Source organism: Tinamus guttatus, unplaced genomic scaffold, assembly GCF_059628265.1.
Source record: "Tinamus guttatus ecotype Peru unplaced genomic scaffold, ASM5962826v1 Tinamus_guttatus_pri_ptg000602l, whole genome shotgun sequence".
Taxonomy (NCBI): Eukaryota; Metazoa; Chordata; class Aves; order Tinamiformes; family Tinamidae; genus Tinamus; species Tinamus guttatus.
Genome location: NW_028289136.1, coordinates 6,787,222 through 6,802,746, shown reverse-complemented (window position 1 = coordinate 6,802,746; position 15,525 = coordinate 6,787,222). Strand labels below are relative to the sequence as shown.

The window sequence follows — 15,525 nt, the reverse complement described above, 5'->3', positions numbered from 1 at the left end:
GCAATGTGCCAAAACTTAAAAATACCTGGAATAACTGCAGTACTGGGCTTTCTTCCTCTCCGTGTGGTTTTCCATGCCAAATGTGATTCTTTTTGGTCTCCCTATTTGGAGTGACATTTCACTTGTAGTCTCTGTGTATGCAAAGATATTAATTCTTGTCCAGGCATAGTTATGAATATAAATACCCTTGCTATTTTTTTTCACTGTGGACTGACTTCTTTCTCCATTTCTCAACAGCTGGTTATATTTATTAGAAACAGGCTTAATGTATGCGATCACAGAAAGCTCTGACCACATCGTAGATCCTATCAGTCGGCAAAATGGAAAGATAATATTCTGCCCTAACTAACTGCTAAGATGGGTTACTGTGCATGGTGTTTATTATAACTCAGTGTTAATGTGGAGAGGTGAAGCAGGTGGCTTTTACAGCTCTGATTTGCACCCAACTTCTTTCCAAATGTGGCACTGTAAAGCACTTGCTTCTTGGGTTTCAGGAAGCCAACTCTTTTAAGAGGAGACTTGAAAAAAACGTGTTCTTAATGGGAGGAATGGGATCTCTGGCAGTTTTGGCAGAAGAGCCCTGGGTTCTGCTCTGGCCATGAGTCAGGGTAGGCTTCCCCTCTGCCAGCTCTGCCCACGGTGTTTTAATGAGGAGCGATTTCCTGGTGCAGTGTGAAATATAAATTAACAGCAACAGGGAATGAGAAATTGTAAGGAAACTCAATTTGCCCACTTTCTCAAAATAATGAATCTAGCAATAAGAGATTTTGGGTCAAAGCCAGAGTGTGGGAATGCGAATAGGAGATTTTTCTCCTACTGATTTCAGTAGGCTTGCGTGATCCTCTGCTGCCCTTCAGCCTCCTTGCTGTCACACTGTCTTTCTGGCTGGAAATGATTGCTGTCTGTCTTTCCTGCCTGTCTTCTTCTAATGAAGGTTGGACCCCTAAAGCAAGGTGGGTTTTTTTGTAAACATTAGTAATCTTTCTGAAAATGAGGCCTTGAAATGTTGAGAGGGTTTAAATTTAAGGAATCAATCACTTTGTTATATGTGTATATATATATATATATAATACTCTGTGTGTGTGTGTGTATATATATATAAACATATATATATACACACACAACAAAAATACTATATATATACTATATATATACTATATATACTATATTTTTGTTAGAAGACCAAGACCAGTCTTTGTTAGAAGACTACAGAATTGTGGTACCTCAGCTTGGCACACTTTTCTGACTTAACATACTGTTTAATGGGGGAAGTTGTTCTCATGGGTCTCAATGGCATCTTGGTTTAGAGCTGTGAAATTGCCCTTTATAACCTTTAATCTTTTAAAGAAAGTATATCTTTTAATTCGAAAAAAAAACATATTTTGGTATCATACTCTCCACCTACCAACAACCTCACCTCTATTTTTAAGGCTCTGTAGGTGAAATATTGCTCTTGTGCCAGCTGCTTTAAGAGAGATTTGGGATCTGTTGCTACAGGGGGTTTGATGCAAGGAGCTGTGCAACCCACATCGCTGGGCACAAGTCCCAAGAAGGGAGAATAAAACACTTGTTTGGACCCATGAGCTGCTGTTCTTGGTTGCATGGGTAAAAAATAAGCATAAGATCTTGGTGGCATTCAGCCTTCTCCACTGGAAAACTGGGGATGAGTAAGTTGGAAGGGACCTGACGTCTTCCATGGAAGGGACCTGATGTCTTCCATGTTGACTGCTAAGCAGTTGTTTGCTAGGAGCCATCAGCAGGGAAATGGAGATCTTCATCCGTTCAGTGCTGGTGTTTCCTCCTACCTATTCATTGTTCGAAGTTGGCTTCTCTCTTTCTAGCTCATTTTGAGACTCTGCCTTGCCTCTGGGTGCCACAGAGGGTACTGGAGATAGTGGACTTGCTTTAGGGACGCTCCCAAGCTTTTATCCTGACATCAAGAGATGTAGGCATGTTTTAGGATACAAGTACGTGGCTGATTGCATGGGGTAGGCTGTGAGAGGACATTTAAGGACTGATGTCAACTGGGGTGACACTAGCAACTTCAGTGTATCTAAGGGGGATTAGCTCACCGTGTACAAGTGCTAGAATGAGGTAGTAAATAAGCAGTTTAGTGCCTTCTCTCAACTGGTTGTACCTCGCTGTTATGCCATGGGCACCCAACCATGGGCTTGGGTGAACTTTCTGATGGATCCAGCAGCATTAGAAAGTACTTAAACGTGACAAGGAGAGGGACGCGTGTAATTGCAATGATATCTGCTCCCTATCAACCAAGTTTCACATGGAGAAATCTTGATTTTTAGGACCTTATATGTTCCTTTTCTGCTGGGAGTCTGAATCGCTTCCAGTTTGGTTCCCGATATCTTGCTGTGCTGATTTTTGGCTAGGTAGTGACCAGTGTGAAAGGAGTTCATTAAGCAATTATCAAATGGGCACTTTTCAGTCCTCTCTGGAACAGTGTACCATGGAATTGTGCTCATCCGTTGGCACAGATGAGCCAATGGATATGGCACGGATATGGCAGTGAATAGCTGTGGCAGACACATGTGCGTTAACCGTGCATCACTATTATAGCAGATGTTCCCTTTCTAGTGATAGACAGGTTACCTCCTCCTCTTTAAACTCTTGAAAAAGAAAATTTTAAAAAAAGGAAAAAAGGACTTGTTGGTCAACAAATTCCTTTGCTTTAGAAAGGATACCATGGTAATCCAAGAGATGTCTTCCAGCATCTGTGGCATCAGATGGAGTGTAGAAATGGGTGAGAAATTTCATCTCCCTTAATAAAACAGGACTGACTAAATTGGAAATAGTGCTCATGGGAGGGGTAGGCGGGAGGGTGTGTGCATGAGAAATGGACATATGTACCCCGTATCTCCTACAGATTTTATGGAAAATAGAATAATCTCCCTGAGCCTGTCTGCTCTCAGCAGGTGCTGGGTGATAATTAATGCTGTGACTTTGGTGATTTTGGGGTGCTTTGGAAGTTTGCAGCAGAAGTACAATTTAAAAGTAATCCCAGCTGGAAAAATATCTAGTGTGTGCTGTTTTTAACAGGGTTGTTTTTAACAAGGTGGCAATTCCTTTTTATTTTTTTTTCTCTCCATGTTCCCTTCCTGTGGAAACAGTGCCCACCTGACAGGGGATATGGTTGGGGATGCACAAAAATAGCAGCGAATAAGGATGAATATTTATTTATAATATTTATTTATTTATAGAGTTGCATGATTAAAAATCATGAACAAACTAAAAGTGTAACAGCCACTTTGTAACATATCACAGTCTCCACATGTTGCTTTTTTGGGGCTCTCAGCAGGCCTGTAGATACTCTTGGAATAAGAATTCATATTCTCGGTTTTTGAGAGCTCCACAATAGACAGGAGACCACAAGTGCTGTGGTAGGTGTAAGGAATGGGTATGAATGCGTTTCTGCAGAAGTTCAGAAGCTTAAACCTATGCCTGACCTCCTAGGGGAAGGAAGGGTGAAAAAGGGTTTTCTAGAGGAACTATCAAAAAGTCTGTGGAGATATTATTAAGAAGTCTTGTGGAGCTGAAAATATGGACTTTTTTCAAACATCTTCAAACCTTCTTGAGTTTTTGTAGGTGAAGTACCGTTTCCTCCACCTACTTGTGGCTGTGCTTGGTAGGAATGACAGAATTTCAAGTCCTCAATATTTTTAGCAGTTGAGGTTAGAAGCTGTTGCTTTACAGCAGGGTGAGAACTGCAAAGTGTTTGCAAGAGCTTGCAAACTAAGGGCCTTGCATACTCTCCTGCGAAGGGGCTGATGAAGGGAGTCTGTGCAGGACCCCCACTCAATTCAATACTTTGTGATTGTGCATCCGGATTTGGGTCAGCCAGTGCTGAATTGCATTGGTGGTGCTGGGTAGACATGGTGGCCCATCCTCCTGGTGCATACGTGAGGCAGGGAGAAAAGAGTCTGCAAACTCATGGACAAGCAATTTAGCCACGTGGCTTTGATTATTCTCAGTAGCTGCACAGAGAAGTGCCTGCAGACCTCCTGCTCATTGCTCTTGTGTTGTTTATCCGTGCCACAAAGCTGCTCGTGGGAATTAGGCACCCAGCTCTGCCTTCATCACAAGCTGCATAAGAAACTCATCTGTCTTGCAGAAAAGTTTAAGCCATAACTCCTGTCCAAACACTGGGAATTTCTAACAGAAAAGATCACTTTTGGCACAGCAAGAATTAAATAATTCTAACTCTTTTTTTTATTATTATTCTTTTAATTGTAGGTTTTAAAAAAATTTTTGGCACTGTTTTTGGCCTGGGCTTTACAGGGAAGAGCTGTGTCACAAGATTGGTATCCAGGGCGATTCACTATGAAGCACAGTCAATACATAGTTAAGTAGTTTCAGCCCTTAAGATGGAAAGGAAGAACAGAGAGTCGTTGCATTACTTATGTGTTGCCAAAATAATGTTGTTATAAAGAAAATGTTATTTTCAGGAGAGATTAATGATGTGTCCAGGGTTTGGAAAGAAATTATAGATTATAGTAGTAGAGTTACTTGTATGTGCTTTTTTCTTTCTTTTTTTTTTAATCTTCATTCCTTCTTTAATTATTTTTCCGTCATGAATTTATCTGTAATGTTTTGTTCCAAGAAAACTGGATGCTATTTGAAGTGGAAGCATGCGTGCCTGCAGGACTATTTAATGCCTGTGGAGTAAAACCACTGAGGAACACATGGAAGTGGTGTTGGTTATAGACAGCTTTCCTGCAACATGCAATGTTTTTTGCTGTGGGTGTGAGTGAGGATTTTTTACCCATACTGTTGGGCTGTTGGAGTAGGGCACCGAACAGCTGCTTTAGGTCTTGTCTTTTTTCTTTTTTTTTTTTTTTTTCCCCTGATATTGTTTGAAACATTCATCAAATGCGAGTGTCAATAAAACATTCATCAAAACCAGGAGGCAATGCAAATCTCTTTCATCCAAGCCTGGTGTGGCCTTTTCTTTTGCCATTCGATTTGCAAAAGACTCGTGTGTGTGTGTGTGTGTGTATAAGGGGTCAGCAAATGTTGCATCTAGGGGCTCATACTCCGCAGCATTTGTGCACCCTGGGAGGAGGAGGAAGAGTTCGTATCCCTCTTTTCCCACTCCCTTGTTTCCCTCCCTTGCTGAGCTGAGTCTTCAAAGGGAAGAGGAGGTGAGATCTTCACCCAGCTCGCGGAGCCGAGCTGTTTTTAACATCTAGATGAGCTCAGATGTCGTTGCTGACACCTCTTCTTCACCAAGGGCAGTTCCCTATCTCCAAAATATTTGGAGTGTGAGGCTGTGCCTGCACAGACTTTTGGTACCTGTCTAAATCTGCGGAAAGACTTGAGATCTGACCTAATTAAGTTGAGGTTGGTGCTGTTACATCAAACATTTGGTGTGATATAGCATGCAACCTAGAGGCTATGCTTTCTGCAAAGCTTGCTGCAGCCAGGCTAAAGGTCTTTGCCCCCAGGAGCAAAATCTGCCCATGGAAGGATCTAGTTCACCCATGTCAGCCTCACCTGTGTTATACGGGTCTGGATGGGGAGTCAATTCTGAAAGACTGTAGTGTTAATATTGGTTTTCTTTCCCTCCGCAGTGGGAACGCCTTTGGTTCCTAATCCTCACCTCCTCCTTCTTCCTGACACTGGTCTGGTTCTACTTCTGGTGGGAAGTCCATAATGACTACAATGAAATCAACTGGTGAGTAGAGGCCCTCAGCTGGTGAGTAGAAGTCCTTGTCTCCACAAGATGGGCAGAACAGCAAACTCTTACCAAGTTTGGTTGCTGTCATGTCTAAAAAGGCCTTTCAAAGCAGGTTGGGTGCACTGGGGTCCTTCTGATGTGTTTGTTAATGATGGCAAATGGAAAGTGAGACTTAATGAGAACTGCTTCTGTCTGCACCAATGGATGCACCGTGGCCTCGCATCTGTGTTGTTTGGTTGTAATGGAGCTGTGGGCAGGTGCTCCCTGGTAAATGACATATGAAAACAAAGGTGGAATTGAAATCATGTGAAAGTCTTTTTTTCTGTGTGTGTTATTTGTTTGTTTCTGTAGTTGGCTGTTTTTGGAAAGGAGCAATTGAGTTGAAACTTTCCATAAAATACAAAAGAGAAAAAAAATCAGCTTGAAGCAGACATGGGCGTGGAAAGTTTTGCAATGCTGAAAGGAACTGCAAGCAAGCTTTCCTCTGGGATACATTGGACAGTTTGGGGGGTTGCCAGTCCCCCTTCCCCCAGTGCCATAAACCATCCTTCCTTTGACTACCCCAGCAATATCCTAAAGTATTTTGGGCAATACCTTGGTCTCTCTCCTAACCAAACTACTTGGTCACAGTTTACTTACTATCTTTGATAGGAAGACAATATTTTAAAACACACAAGATAGCTGAACTTTTAAATGAGCCTGCTTTAGATGCTGGAGTTGTATGAGGCCAAGTGTTTAGTAATGTAATGGTGTAAGCTGTCTCCTTCCAGGAGTGACTAATACAAGGCTGTCTGACTCTGGGCAATGCCAAAATTGGGGACACTTTGCAATCAAGCTAACATTGTGCTTGGAGATGTTTTTGTAGGGGAGTTCTAGTGAAGTAAACTGAAAGGAGATGGTATGTAATGGCCTACTGGACACGTGACTTTGGAGCAGACCAGAGGTTGTTGGGAGCATCCCCAAAACCCTATGGTTCACTCCAAAGTTCATCTACATATATTTTTTAGGTTGCTGGCCAAGGAAGAAGGATAAGCAGGGCTCAGATTTCAGTCAATTTGATTTTCTTTGTTCAGATATACATCATGGGGGGCTGAAACCCATCGCTATTGCTATTTATAATAGGGATATAAGCAAAATACTAAATTTCTTTACAAATCCAGCCCTAGCATTTCTGTAATGTCCTCAGCTTGATGGCATCAAGGCTGGTGCTCAAGGGTCCTTCAACAGGATTGAAACTGGTATAAATGCTTACCGTAGATACCATGCGATCAATGGGTAAGGTCTGGGTAAGCTAAGCCTTCCTCAAAGCTTAAGTGCAACATCATATTTCTTCCTGGCTGGGGCAAGAATAGCTCCATTTGTGTGTGTTTGCTTATCTCTTGGAATTCCTCTCTTCGTTTTATACCTTCAATATGGGATACAAATGATCATAGACCAACTCCAGCGCAAACGCAAATTCCTGTTAATTCAGAGTTGAGAAGAGGCACTAAATCATGCAGGGAGAATGCTAAAGCCCTGAGAATGCTACAAATGGTCACTGCAGCCCTGGTGTGGCATCGTTTTGGGTTACCTCGTGCAGGAATGGGAGGAGATGCATGTGCCTACCGTGCATGGAAGATGTACCTGGTCTTGGAAAGGCTTCTCTCATAACCTGCAGTCCAAAGCCTCTTCTCCTGGCATGCAACCCAGTGTACCCAGGGTTTTGGAAACCCTGCTGGATTTGCAAACTCTCTTGCTGATCATTAATGGCCACAGAGGAGGCTCCCCAGATGCAAAATAGCAGGGCTGTGTCTGCCTATTAAAGCGCTGCCATTCAGCACTGAAAATAGGCCGGCGCTTTGTGCCATAACCCCAGTTAGACCCTTGCTCCATGTGCTGACACCAGAGGTCGAGAGAAAGAGCAGAATTTCTTCAAAACAGCCCGATATGCTACGGAAAAGCTATGAGGGAGGATGATAACATGGGGTGAGGTTTTAATTACAGCCGTGCTGGTTCCAGAGAGGGAGGAAACAATTTCCACTGGGAACGTTCAGGCTGAGCCCGGCCCTTTTCCCTCCCCAGCGCAGATGCGTGGCCTCTGTTAAAACATGACAGTTGTTAGGGGAAAGTTCCCAGCCAAATGGGGTGCAAAGGAGATGAAAGCATTGCTTTGGTCCCAGCAGAGCTGAGAGCCTTGCTGCTGACTGGATGCAATCATTTCTGGTCCATCTTTGCGTTTCTTGATGCTTGTTCTTCCTTGTTCTTCCTGTTGCCTTCCTGTCCACTCCACTGATGACTCTCTGTTTTAGGTTTATCCACTTTCAGCCTAGAAGAAGGCCTTCCTGGAGGCTGTCACATTGGTGTGAGGAGATGCTGAGCTGGGTCCTGTCCCATGAAGCCTGTCCTCATGTGCTTTCTTTTCTCATATCACATGCAAACGACTACACGGAGCCTCTTGTGCTTGTCCCACCACAGCAGCTGGTAAAATGCTGATTGCAGAGCCCCTCTGGAGAGACTGGGCTCAGCCAGCCTCTCAAAGCAGAGCTATGGTCAGCTCTATATGAGACCTTGAAACCCCAAAGAAGGAGATTTCCATCCTTCTCTTGGACTGTACCACACTCTGGGAGCAGAAAGATTTCCTTATGTTCAGCCTGAATCTCCAAGGGACATTTACCCTTTGTGACAGCCTGTCACTGCTGAGAAGAATTTGATTTTATCATCTTTGTAGCAGTTCTTCAGGGAGTTGTGGGCAGTTATCAGATCACCTTTTAGCCTCTTCTTTCTTAGATTAAGCAAGCCCACCCCCACGAAGCTTTCCTAAAACGTGCAACTTTCCTATGGCCTTACAGTGGAGGTAGCCTGTTGGCTCATTCAACCTAGTATCCTCCATATCCCCTGTGGGGTTATTAATATGCTAATATAAACTTCATTACAGTGAAACTAGGACAGCTGACAGTGCTTCTCATTGGCCTTTCCTTGGCTAAATGGCACCTGCAACCTGAATTCGTGAAGATGTTCTTCATTTCTTAACCTAGATATGCAGGGCATTGCGTAGTGCTGCTGAACAACTGCCAGAGATGACTTTCAAGGTAGCAGAGACCTACAGATGAGCATAGTGCACCTTGCCCATGATTTATACAGCAGGTTCAGGGTCCAGCAGTGGTTTTACCTACTTACATAAAACCCAGATTGAGTCCATGATGAAAATAGGGCTAGTTGTAACAGTGATGGAGCTTAACCTATGTAAATGTGAGGAACTGGCCTCTAAACCTGTAAAGACTTGAGGCACTCTTCAGGAGTTGAAATGGGCTTTAGAAGGTTAAGGTAAAATTGCAGCTTGGCACGTATCACAACAGGCTTTTACTCTTTACCTGCAAAGCTTCCTGCCGTGAATATGCAATGAGGCCTTTGTTAGTGAAAGGTCTTTGCATCTTTTAAATTTAAAGCAAATATTTTAAATTTGTTGCTTTGAGCATTTCCCTTTTGTGTGTCTACATTTAGCTACGTTATGCTTCAAATCTTTAGTGCACAAGGTTAGAACTGTGCGCAGCAACAGAAGGAAAGCTTGACCTTGGTTAACGAGGGATGTGGAAGATGCTGTAGTTTATGAGCCTGCCTGTATCCCTGTTGGAGAGGGACTATAAATACAAGTCTGCGTAGCAAACTTTTTCTTTTGCAGTTTGACAGAAGGCTCATCTGGTTCCTAACTACCATAGAGACAGCATTTTAACAGCGTCATTTACACATCAAGTGAAGACCTGACACTGCCAGAGGAACTTCAAGGGACATCAGAGCACAAAAAAAAAAAAAAAAGGCACTAAGGCACTGAACCCTTGCTGGTAGCATGAACAAAGAATTTAAAGGAACTCTTTCCTTTCTTCCTCCTCTATTTTTTTTTCCAGGCAGTATGTTTGAATCTCCTCGTGTCCCTTTCATTGTGGCTCACTGAATCCTCAAACAGAGCTTGGATGGGGGTTGTGCTGAGCCCAAGGATTGTGCTCTGCAGATCCTGCGTAGAATCTTTGTTCCTGGACACAGTGGATGAAACAGTTCTCAAGCCAGGATTTTTTGCCCGATGGATGATGTTGGATTTGGGCAATGGGGACGAGGCAGAGTCTCTGACCTGCTTGTTTCTCTCTACCAGTAGTATCACTAGTCTGGTGCAGCAGTGTTCTTTAAGACTGTTCCTGATCTTGGCCAGTTCCTTGAGTGAGATGAAGAGCAAAGCCAGGGGAAGCTGGTGGGACAGGTTTGTTCTGAGCCCCAAGTTTTCAGGTACTGGAGAGACCCAATTTCTACTGAGTTATGGGATCACTTACTACAGCAAGGTCTGTTCCAATTCCACCTTCTTGAGTCTCTGCTTAGGTGGGCTATGAGCCTGACTGCTCTTCAGCAGCTTTCAGCCCAAAGACTGTTGGGTTAGGATGGGCTTCATGCAGTCCTTGTGCCTAGAAATGTGTGGGAGATCACAGTAGCCCCATGGTACTGCAGGGCTGTGGGTTTCTGGTAGGCGTGTAAGTAGAGCTGCTCTGCCTCTCTTCTACCAGAGGATTTGCACAAAGTTATCTGCAGTCCAAGACATTCTAATAGTGTTATTACTAAAAAAAAAAAAAAAAAAAAAAAAAAAAAAAAAAAAAAGGGATGTTTGAACCTATGTCAGACTTGAGCTCTAAGATTTTTAGGATTTGACCACGTCTCTCCTAGCATGGTGAGGCCTTGGTGCTAGCAGGGGATGCTCCAGGGCATCTGGGGATGCTCTTGGGGAGATCCCGGCTTGTTTCAATGGCAGCAGGGTTGAACGTGGGACACAGAAGTGGCCCTAAACAGCGTCGAGGTGAAAGGAGATCAGTGCACTGCTCCGCAAGCATCCTGCCTGCTGCGATGAGGTGACGGTGGTGGATCAAGGACGCCTTGCAAAAACTCCCCATGCTATGAATTTTTAAAAGTGTTTTTCACACCTCTTGGTTTATACTGCTGCTCTCTCAAGGGCATCGTCCTCCAATTCTCAAGCTTAGCTACAACTGTTTGTGATTCAGCGTGCAGGTTGTCTCTCTTTTAAGAGACCCTTGTGCATGAAGAGGCTACGGGCCACGGCTGAGCAGCATCGCTAGGAATGCAGCCATTTCTCCTGGTGGTCCCTGTAGTATCGGTGTCAGCTTTTTGCTTCAGTGAACATCTGTGTACTGCTCCATTTCTGCTCTTTCATCTTCTTGGCCTGGCTACAGGGACAGGGAAATCCTCTGGGAGACTCACAGAAGTGAGACTTTTGGCAGGCACGTGTCTGGGGGTGGCACGGAGGGGACAGTGCATGTGCTGCAGTTTTGCTATCAGGAGAAATATTGGCATCTGGAGTGTTTTGAAGAAAATCAGAAATCCTGTTGCTATATGAACCCCCAGTATGGGAAGCTGAAGGTGGCTTTGGTCTTGGTTTTGTTTTTTTTTTCTTTTTTTTTTCCTTTTTTTTTTGCACCCAAAGATGAAAGGTGCTTGGCTGAGCCTATCTTGTGTATTGCTGTAATGTGCTTTAGTGACTTTCTAGCACAACTCCAGGAGAGCTTCACTGGGAAGCCTATGGCTATTTAAATACAAATTTGACATTTGAGACCTCCTGCTAGGCACAAGGGACGGTGTCTCTTACAGTGCTGTCACCACGAATAGTGGTTTGCCACATCTGATGTACCTGTTCATAAAGGTGTCCTTGCTCTGTGGCTTCATGGAAGCAGTGGGGAGACACGAGTTGCAGAGCATTAACACCCTCTGGAAGGTGAAGCTGGGAGGATACTCACAGCACATGGTCAGTCCAACCCACGAGTGAAAGTGAACCTGCTTTTCTGAAATATGGAAACTTTAATGGGCCAGGAAGAACTTGGAGGTTGCCTTATCCATCCATCAGTCCAAAGCTTATCTAGCCATGGCCAAACTATTTCCTGGAGACCTCTATTAACCTGCTCTCAATCACTCAGCTACAGGGGTCTTTGGTGAAGAGCATTTGGAAATCTTGCTGCTTACTGCATGTGGCTGCCCTCTGCTTTGTGTACAGTCATTCGAGGGCCTGTGTCTCCATCCTTCGAGGAGAGACCCAGGGTAACTGGACCAGGCAGTTCAGACTATGTCTTTGGTAGACGCTGATCTCGTTTTCATTGCTGCCAGTCTCACGGTTTCAGCAGGAGGATGGAGTCTGTCCCTTCATTTAGGCCAGAGAGCTTGTTGTGGGGATAAGCACGGTAATTCCACATTCTAAGGCAGGGCTGAACATGAGTTTCTCTGTTTTTAGAGCAGTGCCATGACTGCTAGGCTATAGGTAAGGCACGTGGCTTCTATATTTTTGTGTTGCTCACCTTGACTTTTTCTGCTTGTGCATAGGGGAACTGTTGAAAAATTTGCTGGCAAGTGATGACACTCTAGATGAACCCAAGAAGCTTGTTCAATGCTTTAGAGATATCGCTGGTAGGATGTCACCTCTTGATGCTGCTCCAACCTCACTTCACTCCCTGCTCTGGTCTTCCAGAGCACCCGGACACGGTGGCTGGCCCTTGCCAAGGTTGGGTAGGGGGTTCATGGAGTCACCAAGTGATCCATCTCTGCACTTTAGAGCAACCAGCAGGACAAGGCAACTCCTGAAAAGAAAACCCACAGCCCCCTGGGCAGGCAAACCCTTCAGCCGGTGGAGAAGGGAAGACTGGAATGATGCACGTCCTCCTGTGGCCAGCCCTGGCTTTGGAAGTCCTGAAATCCATTGCTGATCATCCCCATTCTTGCAACACTGGATCTTCCCTTCAGCTCATTGAAATGAGAAAGGATGTATTTGATATGCAGAGGCAATCCAGTTCCCACTGTTGCTTCATCCCTCTGCAAAGAGCTTGGCCCTTGAGTAAATAGCCTAGTTATACACAGCACTCATTTTCTTCCTCTGTCCTTGATGCTATCTCTATTTTTATTAGGCTGTTAGCATAAAGGACAGCTTTGGAGCTATTGTTTAAGCAGATAACAATACATGCAGGAATACTTTTTTCTCTCTTGTTTATCTGTGTTTTTTTCTGGAAAAAAAAGCCTAGTCCACTATGTTTTTTTTTCCCCTAAGTAACATTGTTGCTGTGCTTGACATAATTGTCTGATTAACTCTTTGCAGAGTTAATTTCCCAGGAGGGATCAAAGCACAAACACTAGATTTTGTTTCAAAATGACTTGTGCTCTTTCCTGCCTATCTCTGATCAGTATGGTGGAAACTGAAAGGCAAATTTTCTGAAGGTTTGTTTAATCCTAGTGGACATGTGGTGTTGAATTCCCTCTTAATCTCTATTTCATACTTATTTTTCAGGTTTTTATATAACCGAATGGGATATTGGAGTGACTGGTCCATTCCAATACTTGTAACAACTGCTGCTGGCTTTACATACATTACAGTGTTGTTGGTGAGTAAAATAAAAATGCCATCTACAAAAGGTTGCTTTGTTTGTGCCTTTTTGTAAAGGGCACGGACCTCTCAGTCCATGTAAGATATGGGCAGATTTTCTTTGAGAGGCAAATTCTCCCTTCTGATCTCTCTCTCAAAGCCTTAAGTTGCCTAAAGTGGAAAAAACAGAGTCTTTTGAGCTTGGGTGATGAAGAATAAAGACAGGCCCTGATCCTGGTGGGGCAGCTGGCCTGTGAAGAAACACAGCTCTTGCAATTCACAGATAAGTCAAAGCTGGGACTTGACCATAGCAAGGGAAGCAAGTGCAGGGTTTCATTGCATCCCATGTTGCCTGCACAGACACCACCTGATAGACACCTGGGAACAAGACCACACCTGGACTTGCAGGCCATGTATCCTGCTGTGCGGGGCACTGATGGACCAAACTGTCTGCTTCTTGGTGGTCAAGGCTTCTTCCATCGTGTCCCCTAATTTGGAAAGGGTGTTGTCTGCAGGACCCAACCCAACCCTGCTTTCTGTCCTAGCCTGTGGTTGTCTTTTGGGTTGGTGTCACACTCTTGGTATGTGCAAATGCTTCTTGGTTGTGACATGCCATTGCCTGACTTCCAGCTCTTCTTCTTTGCAGATACTAGCACTATGTCACATAGCTGTGGGACAGCAAATGAACCTACACTGGCTTCACAAGGTAAATGGCTCTTTTCTGCTTGAAAGTGAGGGAATTCTCAATAAAACATAAGAGTTTAAGGAATTGGGTGGTCCACAGGGTACTTGCTATTATGGTGTTTTTGGGAAGCACATAGCCTTAAGGTAGCTGTAGTGCTTGTGTTCTTAGAGGATGAAGCCAAACTGTACAGTAGTGGTAATCAAAGCCTTGGGACCAGGACTTAGGTTGGGGACATTGCTGTCCCTGTAGGCAGAGAATACAGTTTTGGAGACTGAGAAACACTATGTCAAAAGAGCACCCTGACCTCTGTCTCAGCTCAGTGTGATGCTCTGTAATGTCCCTCTCTTGTGTCCCTTTCTGCATTTAACTCAGTTCTGGTGGAGGAGCTGAGCAGTTGTGAGGCCCTCAGGATGTGGTTGGAGTAACTTTGAAAAAAAAAAATGGGGAAAATGCAGGTGTTCAGCCCATGAGCTGGGACATGGGTTTGTTGAAACTCAGGGAGATCCTCATTTGCATGAGTATATGTTGAGCAGTTTAGAGAAAATTTCAGTAAGCTGCAGAAGAGACAGATTTGGCTTTTGGAGCACAGAAAGGGAGAGAAATGGTAGCTAGGAAGCTTTGGGGAGATACAGCGCCAAAAAAATGGCTTGGCAGGGTTCAGTTATAACAGACAATCTGCTAATGGGTGATTAAGGGACCAGTGCTGAATCTGTCGATATACAGTACCTCGTGATGTCAGTTGTTCTGCGTGCGACAAGATCTTGCAGGATCAGAGCCTCAGCAGATGCACAGGGCCAGGGAGAGCACCGCTCTCCCATTCCATCCTCCGAGTCCCCTCTTTCTGGCAACGTTCCCTTCTCGGGAGAAGGGGATGCGATGCAGAGAGGGGGTGGAGGCTGTCAGACCGCTGCTGAAAAACAAGTTGTTGATTCTTGGGTCTAACATATGTTTCTTTGTTGGGGAGGTGGGGAGATTTTTTCAGATGTGCTCCAGGTGGCTGGTGGGTTTGGATGAGTAAGTCAAGAAGAGGAATTTGTTGGAGCTCAGTTAGTTCTTGCCTGCAGACACTTTTTCTTCCTTCTGGAAAAGTCCCTCTTTCATCCCAACTTAGAACTGCTGCTTGGCCTCTCCCCTTCCCTACGCCTCCTTCAGCTTTCTAGAGAGGATGAGATAAGAGGCTGGAAAAAGTTAATATTCATGTCTCTGTAGCCATGCTGGATTACCTTCAAAGACAGATTAAAATTTATGGGAAAGGCTTGTATGTGAGAGCAATGCAATTCCTTTCAACTTCCTTCTCTGATTCTGCAAAAAAGAGCTGAGGATCAGAGCAAAGTTGGAGATCCATGGGGGAGGGTAGAGAGCAATAAATGAGAGTTGATGTGACATGGAAATAATGAAGTAGGAGACGCATTTGACACCTCTGTGCTCCATCAGGGCTGGCGCGTCAGTGGGAATTAGGTGTGTATTAAAGTAATCCCGTTGACAAGGTCTTCCGTTGCCACTGAATTGGGAGTTCAGCTTTGGGTATAAAACGGATGCAAAGTTCATTTGATCCACGTTGTGGCTGGTGTTATGCTCTGGCACGCAGCCCAGAGGCCCGACCGCAGGACAGGAGGGAGCAGAATGACTATTACAAGGCTGGCTGGCAAAGAGCAATTGTCCACATGCATGCAGATCGGGAGGATGGAGGTTGGGACTTCTAGATAGGCAAGAAAATGCAGGCCTTGCCTACAGATGGACGTCTTTGCAAGCAACCTCTTGGCTCATGGGTCCTTT

The 15,525-nt window shown here is 44.5% G+C and overlaps 1 protein-coding gene across 6 annotated transcripts in view; it reads left to right on the top strand.

Moving 5' to 3' along the window:
• The window catches only part of GDPD5 (glycerophosphodiester phosphodiesterase domain containing 5), a 157,649-nt gene that overhangs the window by 106,723 nt on the left and 35,401 nt on the right, over positions 1-15,525 (top strand). For all 6 annotated transcript variants that reach the window (XM_088535000.1, XM_088535001.1, XM_088535002.1 and 3 more), the window contains exons 3-5: positions 5,586-5,689; positions 12,990-13,083; positions 13,711-13,770. In XM_088535000.1, coding sequence (XP_088391126.1) covers positions 5,586-5,689; positions 12,990-13,083; positions 13,711-13,770 — 258 coding nt within the window. The remainder of the gene's footprint in view (positions 1-5,585; positions 5,690-12,989; positions 13,084-13,710; positions 13,771-15,525) is intronic.